This window comes from Danio rerio, chromosome 18 (assembly GCF_052040795.2).
Source record: "Danio rerio strain M-AB ecotype USA chromosome 18, GRCz13ab, whole genome shotgun sequence".
In the NCBI taxonomy this organism is placed as follows: Eukaryota; Metazoa; Chordata; class Actinopteri; order Cypriniformes; family Danionidae; genus Danio; species Danio rerio.
The window spans coordinates 9,888,849-9,905,474 of NC_141038.1; the positions used below are offsets into that span (position 1 = coordinate 9,888,849).

General features: G+C 36.9%; 1 protein-coding gene across 21 annotated transcripts in view; it reads right to left on the bottom strand.

The window, feature by feature from the left end:
* frmd4a (FERM domain containing 4A) overlaps positions 1-16,626 on the bottom strand; it is a 301,811-nt gene that overhangs the window by 156,432 nt on the left and 128,753 nt on the right. For 5 of the 21 annotated variants that reach the window (XM_087292243.1, XM_087292248.1, XM_087292242.1 and 2 more), the window contains exon 1: positions 3,519-3,870. The exons of the other annotated variants lie outside the window; for them this stretch is intronic. In XM_087292243.1, coding sequence (XP_087148369.1) covers positions 3,519-3,611 — 93 coding nt within the window. In that variant the 5' untranslated portion in view covers positions 3,612-3,870. Of the gene's footprint in view, positions 1-3,518; positions 3,871-16,626 lie in introns of those variants that run through there. 21 annotated transcript variants of the gene reach the window in all.

Consider the following 16,626-nt stretch of genomic DNA (forward strand, 5'->3'; position numbering starts at 1 on the left):
CACAAAACATACAGTTTATATACATGTTTATGTACTGTATATGTACTGTACATATAGATGCTTTTTTTCTATATAGAAGTATATATAGAAGAGTATATTTAATGGTATTAGCATTATTATTACTACATATCAAATAAAATAGTTCTATTCCCATCTGTATTATATTTCCATTATCATCTATTCATCTGCTTATGTCTCTGCAAATACACTTACAAATAACATCTGACATATTTTGCTATTTACATTTGACAAATTTTATAAGTATCAATTATTATTTATTGTTATTAATATTTTATTTATAACTTTTTTATATAAAAACTAGGGATGTCCAGATCCGATCATGTGATCGGAAACCGGGCCCGATCATGCAGTATCAGACTTGATTGGAATCGGATGTTCCCTCCCGATCAGGACTCGAATATATATATGTACATTTAGCAGCTTTAAGCGGAAAGCACGAGTATGGCTGTTTCTCAACATGCTTTCTTCGGGGATCTTTCATGCTTGCGTTCTTATGTAACGTCATCATCAACCGCCAAAGTTCAGTTCTAAAACTCAAGACCGCAAGAACAGAGGATGCATAAAAGTTCCCAGATGCGTTCTTGATATCGAGGACGCGTGAATGCAGAAATTCACTCGAGAAGTTCCAAAACTTATTGAGGCTGATTCTGATGTTTAATATTAGTTTAATATTAAAGTTCAAAGATATAACTTATCTATCTCAGGGATTGATGGGGACATCCCTAATAAAAACATTTTATACATTTAATGTTATTTTTAAAACTATTAAAATATTTTAAAATCATAATTGAATAATTTTTTTAAATTATTGTTTTTTATATTACTTAAGGATATACACTGAAGAAAAAGATCTAAGAAAGACGTTCCTAAAATGTTATGTCAGTAAATAAGTATTAAATAAGGATTCAATAAAATAAAATAAAATAAAATAATTATTTAAATTTGTTTCATATATTTATATAAAAATGAATAAACACGAAAAATTTATAATAAATTAAATTAAAGAAATCTTAATAATGGGAGCAACAAGGTTGCGCAGTGAGTAGCACGATCGCCTCACAGCAAGAAGGTCGCTGGTTCGAGTCTCGGCTGGGTTAGTTGGCGTTTCTGTGTGGAGTTTGCTTGTTTTTACCTTGTTCGTGTTGGTTTCCTCCGGGTGCTCCGGTTTCCCCAACAAGTCCAAAAACATGCGCTTTAGATGAATTGGGTAGGCTAAATTGTCCGTAGTGTATGAGAGTGAATGAGAGTGTATGGATGTTTCCCAGTGATGGGTTGTGGCTAGAAGGGCATCCGCTGTGTAAAACATTTGCTTTATAAGTTGGCGGTTCATTCCACCGTGGCTACCCCAGATTAATAAAGGGACTAAGTCGAAAAGAACATGAATGAATGAAATCTTTCTAATATTATTCATACTTATACTGAAGTCATATAATTTACACCCCCCAAACAAACAGAGTTATTTAAACCCATACACAGAATGAAAGCAAAACCATGCACAAAAACACACACGCTGGTTTGTTTTTGAGACTTGTGGGGACATTCCATATGCATAATGCTTTTTATACTTTATACAAACGGTATTTTCTTTCATCCTACAGAACCCTACACCAAACTCTACACCTTACAGGAAACTTTGGGCATTTTTACTTTCTTAAATAAACTCATTCTGTGTTGTTTATAAGCCTTTTGAAAACGGGTAAATAGGGCACTGTCCTCATAACACATTCTCCTTGTAATACCCATGTCATTACACACATTTGTGTCCCTATATGTCACAAAAAAGAACACAAATAAATGCACACATACAGTACATACACTCACACACACACACACACACACACACACACACACACACACACACAAAAAAACACACACACACACACACACACACACACACACACACACACACACACACACACACACACACAAACACACACACACACACACACACACACACAAACACACACAAACACACACACACACAATACGGACAGAACTTCTACCCCGTGGCAGTTCCAGTAAATGACAGTCAAGCTCAGCTCAGCTCAATGTAAGAGAGTTATGTCTGCTGGCGTGATTCACATAACTGGGCAGGTTTCTGCGTGTTTTTGAGGTAATAACAGTTGTTTAGCAGATACCTGCATCTTCAGTGAACAAACACGATTACACAATCCTTTTGTCAGTCATACTGTCATAGACCCCAGAAAGCCACAATGTTGCCATGATGTTGCCAAATGAAACAACAAAACAATGCAAATATAAATCTTTATACAGCATGTATACAGGCTAGAGATATGCGGAAGATTAAATGAAGATCATTTAATTAAGGATAATACTTAAAACTGAGCCGACTTTTGTAAATCATTGGTTGGGTTTAGGGAAGTAAGTGTGTGGGCACGTCAATCGATAAAATTGGTTGGGTTTAGAGAAGGAGGAGGGTGGGTCAGTCGATTTGGTCAGTCGGCCATTCAGTCAGTCAGACAGACAATCAGTCGACAGCAGCCTCTGGTGGGTTTACGCAAGAACAGTGCGGGCATGAACAGAACTCGCGAGAGAAATTTGAGATCTGAAAAAGCACACACAGCAGCTTCTAGTGGATTTGCGCAAACAAAAACTGCAAAAATACATACCTATACATAATATAATAACCATATTATTATTATTTTCCTACAATGGAAGTCAATGAATGCAGTAACCAGAATTCTTCCTTCTTGAAAAATAATAATAATATTTATTATTATTATACTGTATGCATATCTATATATATATATATATCTATATCTATATATATATATATATATATATATATATATATATATATATATATATATATATATCTTTTGTGTGTTCTTTTGTGGGATTTCTGGAGCTGTGCATACATGGATTTGCTCTTCAGTTTACTAGAACTTCTTTTTTAAACTGCTTTGACACAATCTACATTGAAAAAGCACTATAGAAATAAAGATGAATTGAATTCAACATTTTTTTTTAAATGATGAGCACATTTTCATTTTTGTATAAACAAACCCTTTAAATACACGTCTGATGTAAACTCAGCATTACATTAACAACATATATTTGCTCACACACACTTAAACATGCAACCTCTGCCAATGTATACTGTACATCTAAGATCCTGCTAGTGTATACTGTAAGTAATTACATTTAACCATTAAATGACTTCATTAAATCATTCATTCGTTTAACAACCAACCACGAAAACACTTTCTGTTGCATGAGGATGTTTACCAGCATCAACACAGACACGTCTTCCATTAATAAGGTCAACAATTAACCAATTAAAAGACTCAAACAACAAATCCATCATGGGAATTAGTGTAAACTGACATCCCGAATACAGGTGCACGTCCATTGCGTCAACGCAATTCATCTCCATTGTCTCCACAGCTGCGCGCATTCAAACACACACAAACTCAAGTCCACTGACAGTCCCTGATAACCTTCACAGATACACACACACTGGTATCCCATCTTACCCTCTCCTCGCTGTTCCTCCTCAGTGTTCCCACCGGCAGCTTGAGCAGGAGCCTACGGGTCCTACCGGGGGTCACGGCCGCCTGGACCACCATAGTGTGTGTGTGCGCGTTCGGCGTCTGCTGTCCCGCCACAGACAGACGGGCTGTTCCTCTGTCCCGCTCCGTCTCCACGGCTCCCTTCCACCAATTTTCCAGCCTGCCTTTTCTGTTTTTTTAGAAACGCGCTCGCTGCTTCTTTGTTGTTGTTTCCCGCACTCTTTCTTTCCTGAGTCTTTCAGCGGTGGACGTCTTCAGCCCATACTGTGGCAGCGTTCATTCTGCTTCCTTACGAGACGCGCGTGTGTATGTGTGTCTGAGAGAGACAGAAGAAGGGAGGGAGGTTGTTGTCTCTCTCTCTCTCTCTCTCTTTTTACTCTCTCTCTGGAAGTAGCTGTAGAATGGCGTGCGTTCCAGATACGTCAGCTTCGCTTCCTCCAGTCAAACTCAATTCAGGTCACTGGATTAATATGAGTATTATCACACACTCAGTCACGTGACCACATGGAAGAACGCATGTGTGTGTTCGTACGGGAAAGTTTTTACTGGTTTAAGTGGTTCACAAAAACTGCAAAAAGCCTTTCCTACTTATAATTTTTGTCTTGTTTTAAGTCCAAATATCTACAAAAAGAATCAATTTCTAGACAAGCCAAGAAATGTCTGGTTTTAGGAAATAAAAAGCCAAAATTAAGTGAGTTTTTCCTTAAAACAAGTAAAATAATCAACCAATGGGGTAAGCAAAATAATCTTGTTATTTCATTTTGCCATAAGATTATTTAGCTTACCACATTGGCAGATTAGTTTGCTTGTTTTAAAAAAAAATAACTAAATGTTTTTTTTTTTTTTTTAAGAACAAGCCCTAAACCTACCCCATGCCAGCAAACAACAATAATAATAAATATATTTAAAATATAAATACATATATGTGAATGTATACCCTCATCTGTGCAGCTACTTAATCATATCTCCATGAGTAATGTATACATGCACATATTTACAAGAGTCCGCTTAAACATCTGCATATATACTTATATGTCCTGCATATATCAACCCTCATTCAGAAAACGTACCCCTATATCCATTTTCGGTGATCATGAAATATGGCTCAGGAGGTACGTTTTTTGCAGATTTTGTTTTCACGAATCCACCAGAGGCCGCTGTGTAGGCTTTTTTGAGATCTAATATTTCTCTTATGAGTGCCATTCACGCCTGCTGTTTTTACGTAAATCCACCAGAGGTCACTGTCGACTGACTGACTTAATGACTGACTTAATGACTGAGCCAAACTCCTCCTTGCCTAAACCTAACCAATAGTGTTTTCAAAAGCACAGATTGACCCATTCACCCACTTCCCTAGACCCAATGGGTTTTAAAAAGCAATCCAGAAAAAGAAAAGCCATCGCCTGATTTTCACAGTGTTTTCAGATTTTACCACATTCTTACGCTGTTATTTACTTGTCTATTTTAATTTTTGGGTTCTGTTTTTTTCTGTTTTTGCTTTCTGGAACCGTTCTTCACCAAACCTGAACCACATCGTGGTCAACTCCTCTCTGCATCTCAAGGCCTCCGGCGTACATAGTGAGCTACTAAACAAACTGGTAACAGCAGGAAAGCCGTCCATACAAAGGTAAACGGTCAGCTGGTAAGCTTGAAAAAGAATGGAGTCATACCACCCCGTAATGTTCATTTTAAAGACGAAATGCAGCCATATGTTTCTCTGGCTACATAATTCATGATCTCCAGAAATGTACATAGGTCTACATTTCAGAAAACGCTTCATGAAATCTTTCACACCACTCAGTTATCATTGGTCAATCTCCAGATATTCAAGAAAGGACTTCCAAATCTTTAAGAATTTCTTTGGTTTACTTCAAATCTCAAATCTAATCTTTGCCATGGGTAATACGTTACTGAACTCTGTTAGCCATGTCTCAGATTTAGGTGTAAACTCTTTGTTCTGCATCAACAATAATACCCTTGTTGCTATAGTCATCTCATGATGAACTGTCTGGATTAGATCCAAACCACATGTTTTAAAAGAAAGGAGTCCATCCTAATATTGCAATAAGAGGGTCAAGGGGAAATCAGTCCTATATAAGTACTTTAGAGTAAAAAGATAACACTTCAGTCAAAAACGTAGAAATCTTTTTGTCAGAATCAAAATATGTCAGATATTATACCTTTATTGGACTTGCATTTGATACATAGAGATGATACAAACTCATCTTAACATATTATTTCTTAAAACAGGACAATATGTTTTGCTTGCCTAGAAAATGCTTCTTGATTTAAGAGTTTTTAGATATTTGGACTAGAAGAAAAGCATTTGCAGTGTAGACCTAGTTGTACAGTGGGTGACACATCAAAAGGACCATTACTTCTGTGTGTGGAGCCACCGCAGCACTAAGGGATTAAAGCCTCCTTTCCACTGCACACGACATATGACAAACGACAGATCACAAGTCATTCATTTCTAATGGAGAGTAGTCTGGGAGCTGCATATCTTCCTGCGTTTGTGGAAATTCGGATCCGAATTGAGCTGCGGATCCGTTGAAATATTTGCACTCCTGCGACTAGACCATATTCGACTGGCCGACTGGATGTAATATATTCCAGTGTTGTACAAGCTGGTCCGTGCGTGCGAGATGAGAAATAGGAGTTTTATTGGTTATTTTTTAAATTAGAAAAAGTCTGTATTAACAAAAAACATTTCTATTCATAAACTTAAGTAGTAAATTAATAAAAAATATAGATATTTTTTAATTTTGTCTCCACATTTCCTCCAATATATTTAGCGGTCTATGAGTTTCTAGTATTCATTCATTCGTTCAACCACTGTGAAGGCACACAGAATAATGGCTTTTGCTTTTGCACTCCTTTATTTCGGACACTGCGAGGACAGCTTCTCTCCCATGGTGCACGTCAGAACTGAAAATACTGTGCGACTGCCACAAGGGGGCGTATTCGACAGTCCAAATGTCGTGTGCAGTGGAAAGGACGGCTAAAGAACATGTTTTTAGGTGTAACAGCAGTTTGCGACTATGCCACCAAGGGGCGAAAAGGGACAGGATGCGAACAGACTGAAATAAACAGTATATCTAAATACTCTGCTTCTTGTAAATGAAGATGAAATAACGAAACAAAGTATTATAATTCCTTCATTAATCATTAAAAACTTAACAAGCTTTATTATTATTGTAAACTTGTTTAGTGAAATGAGGATTCATTCACCATGTTCTTGTAAACATACAGTATAGTGTAAAAGCATGTGTATAACTAAGCAAACCAGAACAACCAAACAAAATGATAAGTTAATTAAACACATCACATCACATCACATACAGTACCTGTGCATATGGTACACATACAGTACTGTCTTATCTAGTAATGTGAAAAGGCAAAGCTGAAAACTGTGTGTTGATGTTTTAGCTGAAAAAGTCTATGGTCAAAGCTCCACCTAGCGGTCAAAAGCTGCAGGTGCATTTACTGCCATCGCCGTGATGGCGAATGCGGCAGCAGAGGGAACATATTGAAGTGTTAACATCTAGAGTTTATTAAGGTGGTTTATGAGGTCCTGCCTTGTGTCCTTGTAATTCAAAATGCTTAAAAATAATTTTGACATTCAAATATTACCACAGATTCCTTGTGAGGGTTGAGTGTATGGAAAAAGCCATATAATATATTTTTTTTATATATAAAATACATTACATCTCATACAGAAAGTCCTCGTAAAACACCAATACCAAAATGTGTGTGTTATTGTGTGTGTTAATGCTAGGATGAAGTGTATGCGAGTGTGTATAAGAGTGTTGTAAAAGATCCATTCTCCTGCTCAAACAGAATATCTGATGTTTTGCCATCTGCTGTTCAGATTAGCTGTAAATCCCATGGCTGCTTTCACCAGACACACACACACACACACACACACACACACACACACACACACACACACACACACACACACACACATACACGCACACATGTGCACGCACACACATGCACATATACAAAGGGAAAATACCCTCAAGCTGCCAACAAGATTACACACTAGGGATCGACGCATGTGTGTGCAGGACATTATCGCCTGTGTGTCCTGACAGGGACCATGTCTTGTTAAAAACAGCACTAAATGCCTGTCCGTCCTTCTCTGCTCTTCAAAACTAAATGATGCATGCAGATGGCTGATATTAAGTATTTTTGGAGATGTCTAGAAATCTGCACTGGAAGGATGTGATGCATCATCTTGGATGAGCTGCAAATTTCAAGAGTGTTTTAACAGGATTATCTAAAACTGTGAACAACTAAAATCTAAAATGTAAACAACATTCACTGTCATTGCACTGACCGAAAAATAAATGAAGAAGTAACAAAAAATTGACTGGCAACTAAACAGTATGCATGAAAAAAAAACTATATATATATATATATATATATATATATATATATATATATATATATATATATATATATATATATATATATATATATATATATATATATATATATATATATATATATATATATATATAAAATTGTAAAGCATTAATTATCAATAATTGACATGATGATGATAATAATAATAATAATGATAATAATAATAATATTAATACATTATCACTTGCATTTAATGAATGCAAGTGATTTGAAATGACAAAATATAAATATTCTACATTTAATTTTAGATATAAATAAATATTTATATTAAAATTAATAGATATTTATATTTATTTTATATATTTATATGATATTAAGTAAATTTTTACATGTATATTATATATTTAAATTATATTAAGTAAATATTTTTATTTATATTATATATTTATATTATATTAAGTATAACTTATATATTTATGAAAACAATGTTATATGCATCTAATCTGTAGATAAATTTACATTAAAAAGTACAAAATAATAATCACAATTCACCCCAATTAGATTGTTATTATTTACTTGCATGCAACTGTATTATCTGTATGCGTATATGTATTAAAGCTGCAACTAAATTAAGTTATTAATAGTTATTTCACAGCCATATTTAATCAATTATTTTAATATAAGATAATTTGTTTATTACAATACTCTCTCTCTCTCTCTCTCTCTCTCTCTCTCTCTCTAGAAAAAAATAAATAAACAGAAAAGAGGAATGGTAACCACCGTGTTTTGGTATTTAAAACCAAATAATGTAAATCAAGAATCATTGTTAATTTTAATTATTATAAAATAATAAATGGCATTAAAGTTTTTGAAATTAATGTGTTAGTGTTGCGCTGTTGGATTGTGTGTTTTGTTATTATTGAAGAGTTGCATTTTACAAATGAATTGATTTGATTTGCAAAAGAATTGTTAAATATGTAATAGAAAAACTCTCTCTCTCCATGCATTACACACACAGAACGACAGGAATAGAGCAGAGAAGCTTTCTCTTCTAATCCCTGCTCAGCATTATTCATTCAGTAGCTGCTCTAGATTAGGAATATTAAAACCGCTTTCTATTTTTAGCGCACTGCAGAGTTACTAAGGGTTTGATGGCTCTTTTTGCTCTCATCTCATATTGCAGAAATCGAGGTACAGTACTTTATAGCTAAATTATGCCAATGCGATGGGGAATGGGGAAACTGATAAATCTGTCCCACCATGTGCACTGGTTCCTTCCTCACTCTCACACTAAGCCAAGCTATTACTCCCTGTGTAACCGTGACACTCTTAATACAACCAGAGAGTGGATAAAATGCCCAGGGGTACAGAACTAACACACACACAAACAAAAGTGTTTTCTCCAACACGGCAGGTCATTTTAGCAAATAGGTGAACATGTCACCATTCAAAACGTGGTAAATGGACCTGTCAGACTCTCAGTGTTTGGCTAAATGAGGTTATCCAATTTAGTAACGCAAACAAAATCTCTAAACGCCTTGGATAGTACAAAAGAGAGTGGCGACTGGGGGCTGCTGAGCAGGTCATGCTGAGAGGTTTTAATGGATTGAAATTTAAATCTACAGGGGAACATATATATTGCATTTATGAGTTAAAAAAAATGCAACTATTGGAAATAAGGTTGCAATTGTGAGCTAAAAGTCATACTGTAAGACGTATACACTGTAAACCCTAATAAGTTGAGACTACTCTATCAATTAAAGTGATTTAATTAATTGAGGTCTTTTAATTGAATTAACTTAAATGTTTAAGTACAGATTACTAAACTACTTTTTTTTTTTACTAGACTAAACTTTTATAATTTTCAGCTTTTATATTCTTCACTTACTCCCAGCACCGTTTATATTGAATTTGATATTTAGCCGCACCATGTTTGTGTTTCATAACATCTAATTTTTGCGAGGTGGGTCGTTAGCCCAATGCTTAACCCCCAACCTGGAGGACCAGGACATACACTACAGACAATTTAGCTTTGTATATCAATTAAGAAAAATGTATATGAGCATTTAAACATCTACTTTCTAACTTAACTTTTCTCTTTCGGCAGATGGGTTCAAGTGGTGCCTCTGTCCTGCTGCGTTTAAGCAAAATTCAGCATGCCAAGCAAAATGACCACCTTGTGTCATATAACATATATCGTCCAATCAGTGCAGTTGTCAAGGCAGAATTTCAAGCACAATCAATCATTTTAAACAGACACATTAGCCCCTTTCACACATACAGACCTTTCCGGAAAATTACCGAATAATTTTCCGGAAAGGTCTGTATGTGTAAACAGGCCTTTTTAAAAATACCGGTAAATTCGTTCTGGCTAATTTCCGGAAAGAGAAGTTGTTACTTTACCGGTTTATTGCCGGAATGCTGCGCTGTGTGAAGGCAAAAGGAAGACTGCCAGAAAGAGCGCGTACACGTCTAGAATGTGTTGACGTGAGACCTCTGCTTTAGCCAATCAGAACAGAGACGCATTCACGTCCACACGGTTTATGAGAATAAAAGCCTTTGAATATTTTCCCAGACACATTTAGCTGCTAGAAGTTAATCAGATAACGTTTATATGTTCATCTTAATGCCAACTGTGTAAATAATTATCAATAAGAAGTTTATGAGAAGCCGTTGTTTGTTTACCTTTAAGCTTTACGTGTGCCCGTGAAGCAGCCCGTGAGCACCAGCACACACACATATCATGTACATCTTAACATGCGAAAGTGTTTCTCTATATGTTTTCATCTGAGTTGTTCACAATACTGATCCATCCACAGAGTTTGTGACGTAGTCAAATGTTTACAAACACAAGCGCAGCCGTTTAGAGGTCATTTCTGGTTAATGATGTCAGAATTTACGCTATTTTGGAATGGATGTGTAAACGGTCTTTTCCGGAAAAATTCCGTAACGCCCTCGCCTGTGTGAACATCGCTTTTTTAAATCTACAGGTAAAGTCGTTCAGGAAGTTTTCCAGATATTAACCGGTATCACTATGATGAATCATTAAAAGATTATGAGTAAGTTAAGTAATGTCAAGTTATATTATCTGTAGTGATGACAACAGCGGGCTTTACAAAATTGTATTAACTGTATCTGCACAAAATGTAGTAAACAAAATTGTTAACAATTTAGGTTACAAACATAAAGATGTAACTGAGATATGAAGTCACTGTGTGAAATTATGACAAATGCAAGAAAGAAAAGCTGCATTTCTAACATCAAAAAATAGTAACACAAAAAAATGTTGCTAGTTTACACTACTTGTTTAAAATGAGCTAAAACAACACAATTTTTCAGATTTTTGGGGGAACAACTTCATTCAACATGTTCAATCCACTTAAATTTATTGACCTAATTGATTTGTGTTGGGACAACATAAATAAATTGTATGGATCCCAGTGTTTTTTTTTAAAGTTAATGGGGTCACACACCAGAAGCACTGCTCGGCGACGAGCCGCATAGCACCACGCAGAGCCATGCATTTTAGAATTCTAAACACAGGTTTCTCTATCAGGGTACACACATCGGTGCCGCAAGCCAGCAGCTGTCCGCAGCGCCCATCCACGACTCAGGACACTGTTCATATTTCTGCCACGACGAAGAGTGCCATCTGATTAGTTTAATTTTAAATAGCATGCGTATGTGCACGTCTGGTGTGGGATACTTTCAATACTGTCATGTGCACGTCGTCGCAGTGTCGAGCGGCGCATCCAGTGTGTGACGCCCTTTAAAGAAGTCATACTGTCACAACATTTTAAATTGTAGTTGCAAAAAACTGTATAATATAAAGTCATTTGTAAAAAGTAATAAGTAAGTTTACTTTTTGTCAAATATATATGTAATCATGACATAAATAAATCATCAAAAATTTAAAATGTAGGGTTTTGGCTTCAAAAACATTGGTAATTTAAAACTATTTGGTTAAGTAAGAGTCATGGGTGGGCGACGTAGTGGCTCAGTGGTTAGCACTGTCGCCTCACAGCACAGCAAGAAGGTCACTGCATGGTTCAAGCCCTGGCAAGGTCAGTAAGCATTTCTGTGTGGAGTTTGCATGTTCTCCCCATGATCGCATGGGATTCCTCGGGGTGCTCAGGTTTCTCCCACAGTCCAAACACATGTGCTATATATTTGTATAACTGAATTGCGTAAGCTAAATTGCAGTTGCAGCTGGAAAACATGCGGAAAACGCTACGTAAAACATATGTTGGATAAGTTGGCGGTTCATTACAATGTGGCGACCCCTGATGAATAAACAGACCTCACTGAAGGAAATTGAATGAATGAAAAAGTCAGGGGAAATAACGTTGCATCATTCCCCACTTTCACGCTGAACCAAGCTATTACTCCTTGTGTAACCGTGACTTTCCCATTACAACCAGAGAGTGGATAAAATGCCCAGGGGTACAGTACTAACACACACACACACACACACACACACACACACACACAGACACACAGACACACACACACACACACAGACACACACACACACACACACACACACACACACACACACACACACACACACACACACACACACACAGACACAGACACACACACACACACACACACACACACACACACACACACACAGACACACACCTGAGCAGGTCATTTTAGCAAATAGGTGAACATGCATGGTAATGCTTTACTGTGTGACATGACTGAAACAGTGCTTATACAGTAAATGGGTACTGTGTTTTTTAGGGCACTCACATTTGGATGGATTGCTTTTTAAAACTGTCGGTTGGGTTTAGGTAGGGTTGTGCAAACTTGTCCTGGAGGGCCGCTGTCCTACAGATTTTGGCTACCACTTGCTTGGCACACTGTCAAGGATGTTTCTAGACTGCCCAGTAAGAGCTTGATTAGCTAGGCCAGCTGTGTCTGATTGGGGTTGGAACTAAACTTTGCAGGACACTTGCCCTATAGGACCGAGTCTGGACGTCCCTGGGTTTAGGTAAGTGCGTGGGCGCTGGTCCATCAGTGCTTTTGAAAACACTATTGGTTGGGTCTAAGCAAGTAGGAGGGTCAGTCAGTCAGTCAGTCAATCAGTCAGTCAACAGCAGCCTCTGGTAGCTTTACGCGAGAACAGCAGGCGTGAATGGCACCTGTGAGAAAAATTTGAGATCACAAAAAGTGTACACAGCGGCCCCTGGTGGATTTACAAGAGAACGGCAGGTGCGAATGGCACTCGCGAAAAAACTTTGAGATCTCAAAAATCATACACAGCGTCCTCTGGTAGATTCGCGAAAACTGCTAAAAAGCGTCCCTCTTGCGACATATTTAGCGCTCTCCATTAATGTACATAATGGTAAACGTTCAGAATCAGCCTGGCTTGAAATTTTAGGTTTCGGCCCAGAATTTACATTTAGGCAGATCCCTAATAATTATACAAAGATTAAGTCAATCATGATGATTTTACTTCATATTGTGAAATGGATACATTCTATTTTAATAAAAAAAAAAAAAAATATATATATATATATATATTTTTTTTTTTTAATCGAAAAAACATATATAATAAGTTAAAAAAAAAAACATATCAGTGCACCACCAGTTTTTATAGAGATTTGGACCCGGAAACAGTACTACATATGTTAAAACTGAACAAGCAGATAGCACAAAAGATGGGGGCGGTGGTTTGAGTCTTTCAGAGATGTTTTAATGGAGTTCTGGAGCTCTGCCTCTGTTCTGGGACTGCAGGGGCTCTTCCAGACCCTGTTTACACTGCACCCTGTAATCTTAGCCCATGGCACTCTGTGTGTGTGTGTGTGTGTGTGTGTGTGTGTCTCAGATGGCGTCCGTTTCAGTCTGTGTGGCTGTTTTCCAGAGCCAGTTATCATAAATTACCATAATTACTGCAAAACCCCACCACACACACAGACACAGAAAAAACATATCCACACCAACGCTCTTCTCAGAGGTCTGAACCCGGTGTTAGACCTACTTTGGTATAAACGGAAGACAATTGGATGGAGAAAGAAAAGGTTTCGTAATAGTTGTCGTGGGAAAGGGTGAGGCTGAGAATGCAGGGAGAAACAAGAAGGAGAAAAAACACAAGCGCTGACAGCAATGATTTGTTCGCCATGTTGGAATAATTCACTTCACTGAAGCAAATTGATAACGCTTCTGGGGTTATTGAGTCTACAAATTATCAACAGCCACTTTAATTTTCCCTCATTAAAATAAAGCCCATTGCTGTTGTCAAGGGCTGCAGATTTTTTTGGAAAAACGGATGTGTTTGGGGAGAGAATATTTGAAGGCTCTTATCTCTATAATATACAAAAAAAAAAAAAAACAGACTTAAAGAGCAGTTTTCTATTATTTTACAGCATTTAGTATTCAGTTATTTTGATAGTCACTAAATTACATTTTACTTTTTTTCAAACCATTTTAAACAGACAAGTATGTAAGATGTAAATTTACTAATTTATGATTCAGTGTAGATGAAATTCAACCCAGGCTCATTCTGAAAACGTACCATTATATACACTTCTGGAGAGCTTCAGGAGCTACGATTTTTACAGTTTTTGTTTTGGCGAATCCACCAGAGGCTGTTTTGTATTTATTTTTAGATCTTAAATTTCTCTCATGAGTGCCATTCGCGCCTGCTGTTCTTGTGTAAATCCACAAGAGGCCGCTGTCGACTGACTGACCGATGGACTGACCCACCCTAAACCCAACCAATAGCATTTTCAAAAGCACCGATTGACCCACCCACCCACTTCCCTAAATCCAACTGACAGTTTTAAAAGCAATCCAGAAAAAGAAAAGCCCTCGCCTTATTTTTACCACGTTTTCAGATTTTACCACATTCTCACCCTCTTATTTATTTGTTTATTTTATGGCTTCTGTTTTTGTCTTACCCGCTTTCTGAAACCGTTCTTTGCTGGACCGGAACCCGATCGTCAACTCCTCTCTGCGTCTTAAGTCTTTCAACATACATGGCGAGCTACTGGACAAACTGGTAGCAGCGGGAAAGTTGTCTATACAGAGGTTAGCTGTCAGCTTTCCACGGTAATACCGACAGCAGCCTCTAGTGCATACCGCCCCATAGCGTTCCCTTTAAAGATGAAATGCAGCCATATGTACCTCTGGTTACATAATTCCCAATCTCCAGAAATATATATAGGGCTACATTTTCAGAATGAGCCTGTGTTGCTGAAATTGGGAAACAGTATGTAGTCACGATTTAAGATATGAAGTCAGAAGTACAGGAAATAAAGCTGAATTTTTAAGACATTGGAATTATGGAAAATAACATTTGAATTGTTGCAATACAAGATGATGGTGTAAAATGCATTTATGTGGCATAAAAAGCAGCAATACAGTTACACATTTTAAATAATAATAACAAATCAAATAAGATAAAATGTCAAAAATCTTAAATTTAGGTACAGTAACTACAAGAAAACATGGAAGTGTTATTTTATGAAATTACATTTTTAACATGCAGATCTTACAATTAAATTTATTTATATTTTAACTTTTTACTTTTAAACTTTAGATTTATAGGGAAAGAAAGCTGAATTTATAAGATTTAAAAGAAAAAGTTCCAATTGTGAAAAAAGAAATCATATATTTATTCACTGATGACCTGATGACCTTCTCGGCCAATCACAGTCATTTCTGTTAAGCACCGGTGAACACTAGGGCAAATCAGCACTGTTGTGTTCAGCAGCACTTAAATGTTAATGGGAAATTGACGTTTTATAAATTTCAGTACTGAAATTCAGTATCTTGACAGGTCTAATATAGTAAAAGAATAAGTTCATTAACTTGAGTTTGATAAATGGCATCTAAAATGTGTGTTTGGGAAAGAAAATGTTAGCTAAATAGTGCCATTTACCTTAACTTAGCTGAAAATGAGCTTTGATATCCCTTTTTATTTTCACTTTCCATTCAATACGGACCTTTGGGTCACTTGGAAGCCAGTGAAATTATAAATTTGTGTCAATTTCTCTTTGCTGGTAAGATATACAGCCAGGTACACAACATCTTGTGTGACTCAGGCGATACTTCCGGGTTTCTTCCCACAGCAGCCTCGATTTTTTAACGGCGGCCACGTGAAATCAGTCTATTCTATACACTATACCACTATGGGGGAAATCGGAGCACCCGTATGAAACCAACTCCAACATGGGGAGAACATGCAAACTCCTCACAGAAAGGCCAAATGACCCAGCCGAGAATTGAACCAGCAACCTTCTTGCTATGAGATGACAGTGCTAACCACTGAGCCACCAACTCCGAGACACATTACTAAATTGCACACAATGGCAATTAAGTCTTTGCAGCCAACCCTATTTTCCTCGATATGGCTTTTTTAAATATCAAAGTGAGCAAAATATCAATCGTACACAATAGATGGGAGTCTCCCCTTCACCAGAACATGCCCTGAAAGACATTTTACACAAAACCTACCATTCAAAGCCCAAATTAATCACAACAGCGAGAGGGACTCAGTGTTTTGTCTCTGGTGGAAAGTTTGAATACTGTGCGAAAAGACTTTGTGAGGTGGAAACATGAAAGAACCTGCAGTTCTTGAGGCTGTAACATTGGGACAATGGTGTGTGTGTGAGGTGCATTTACAATAGAAATCAGTGAATACAGCGCGACACTGCCAAACGCACAAGACGAAGCCAAACAAACATTC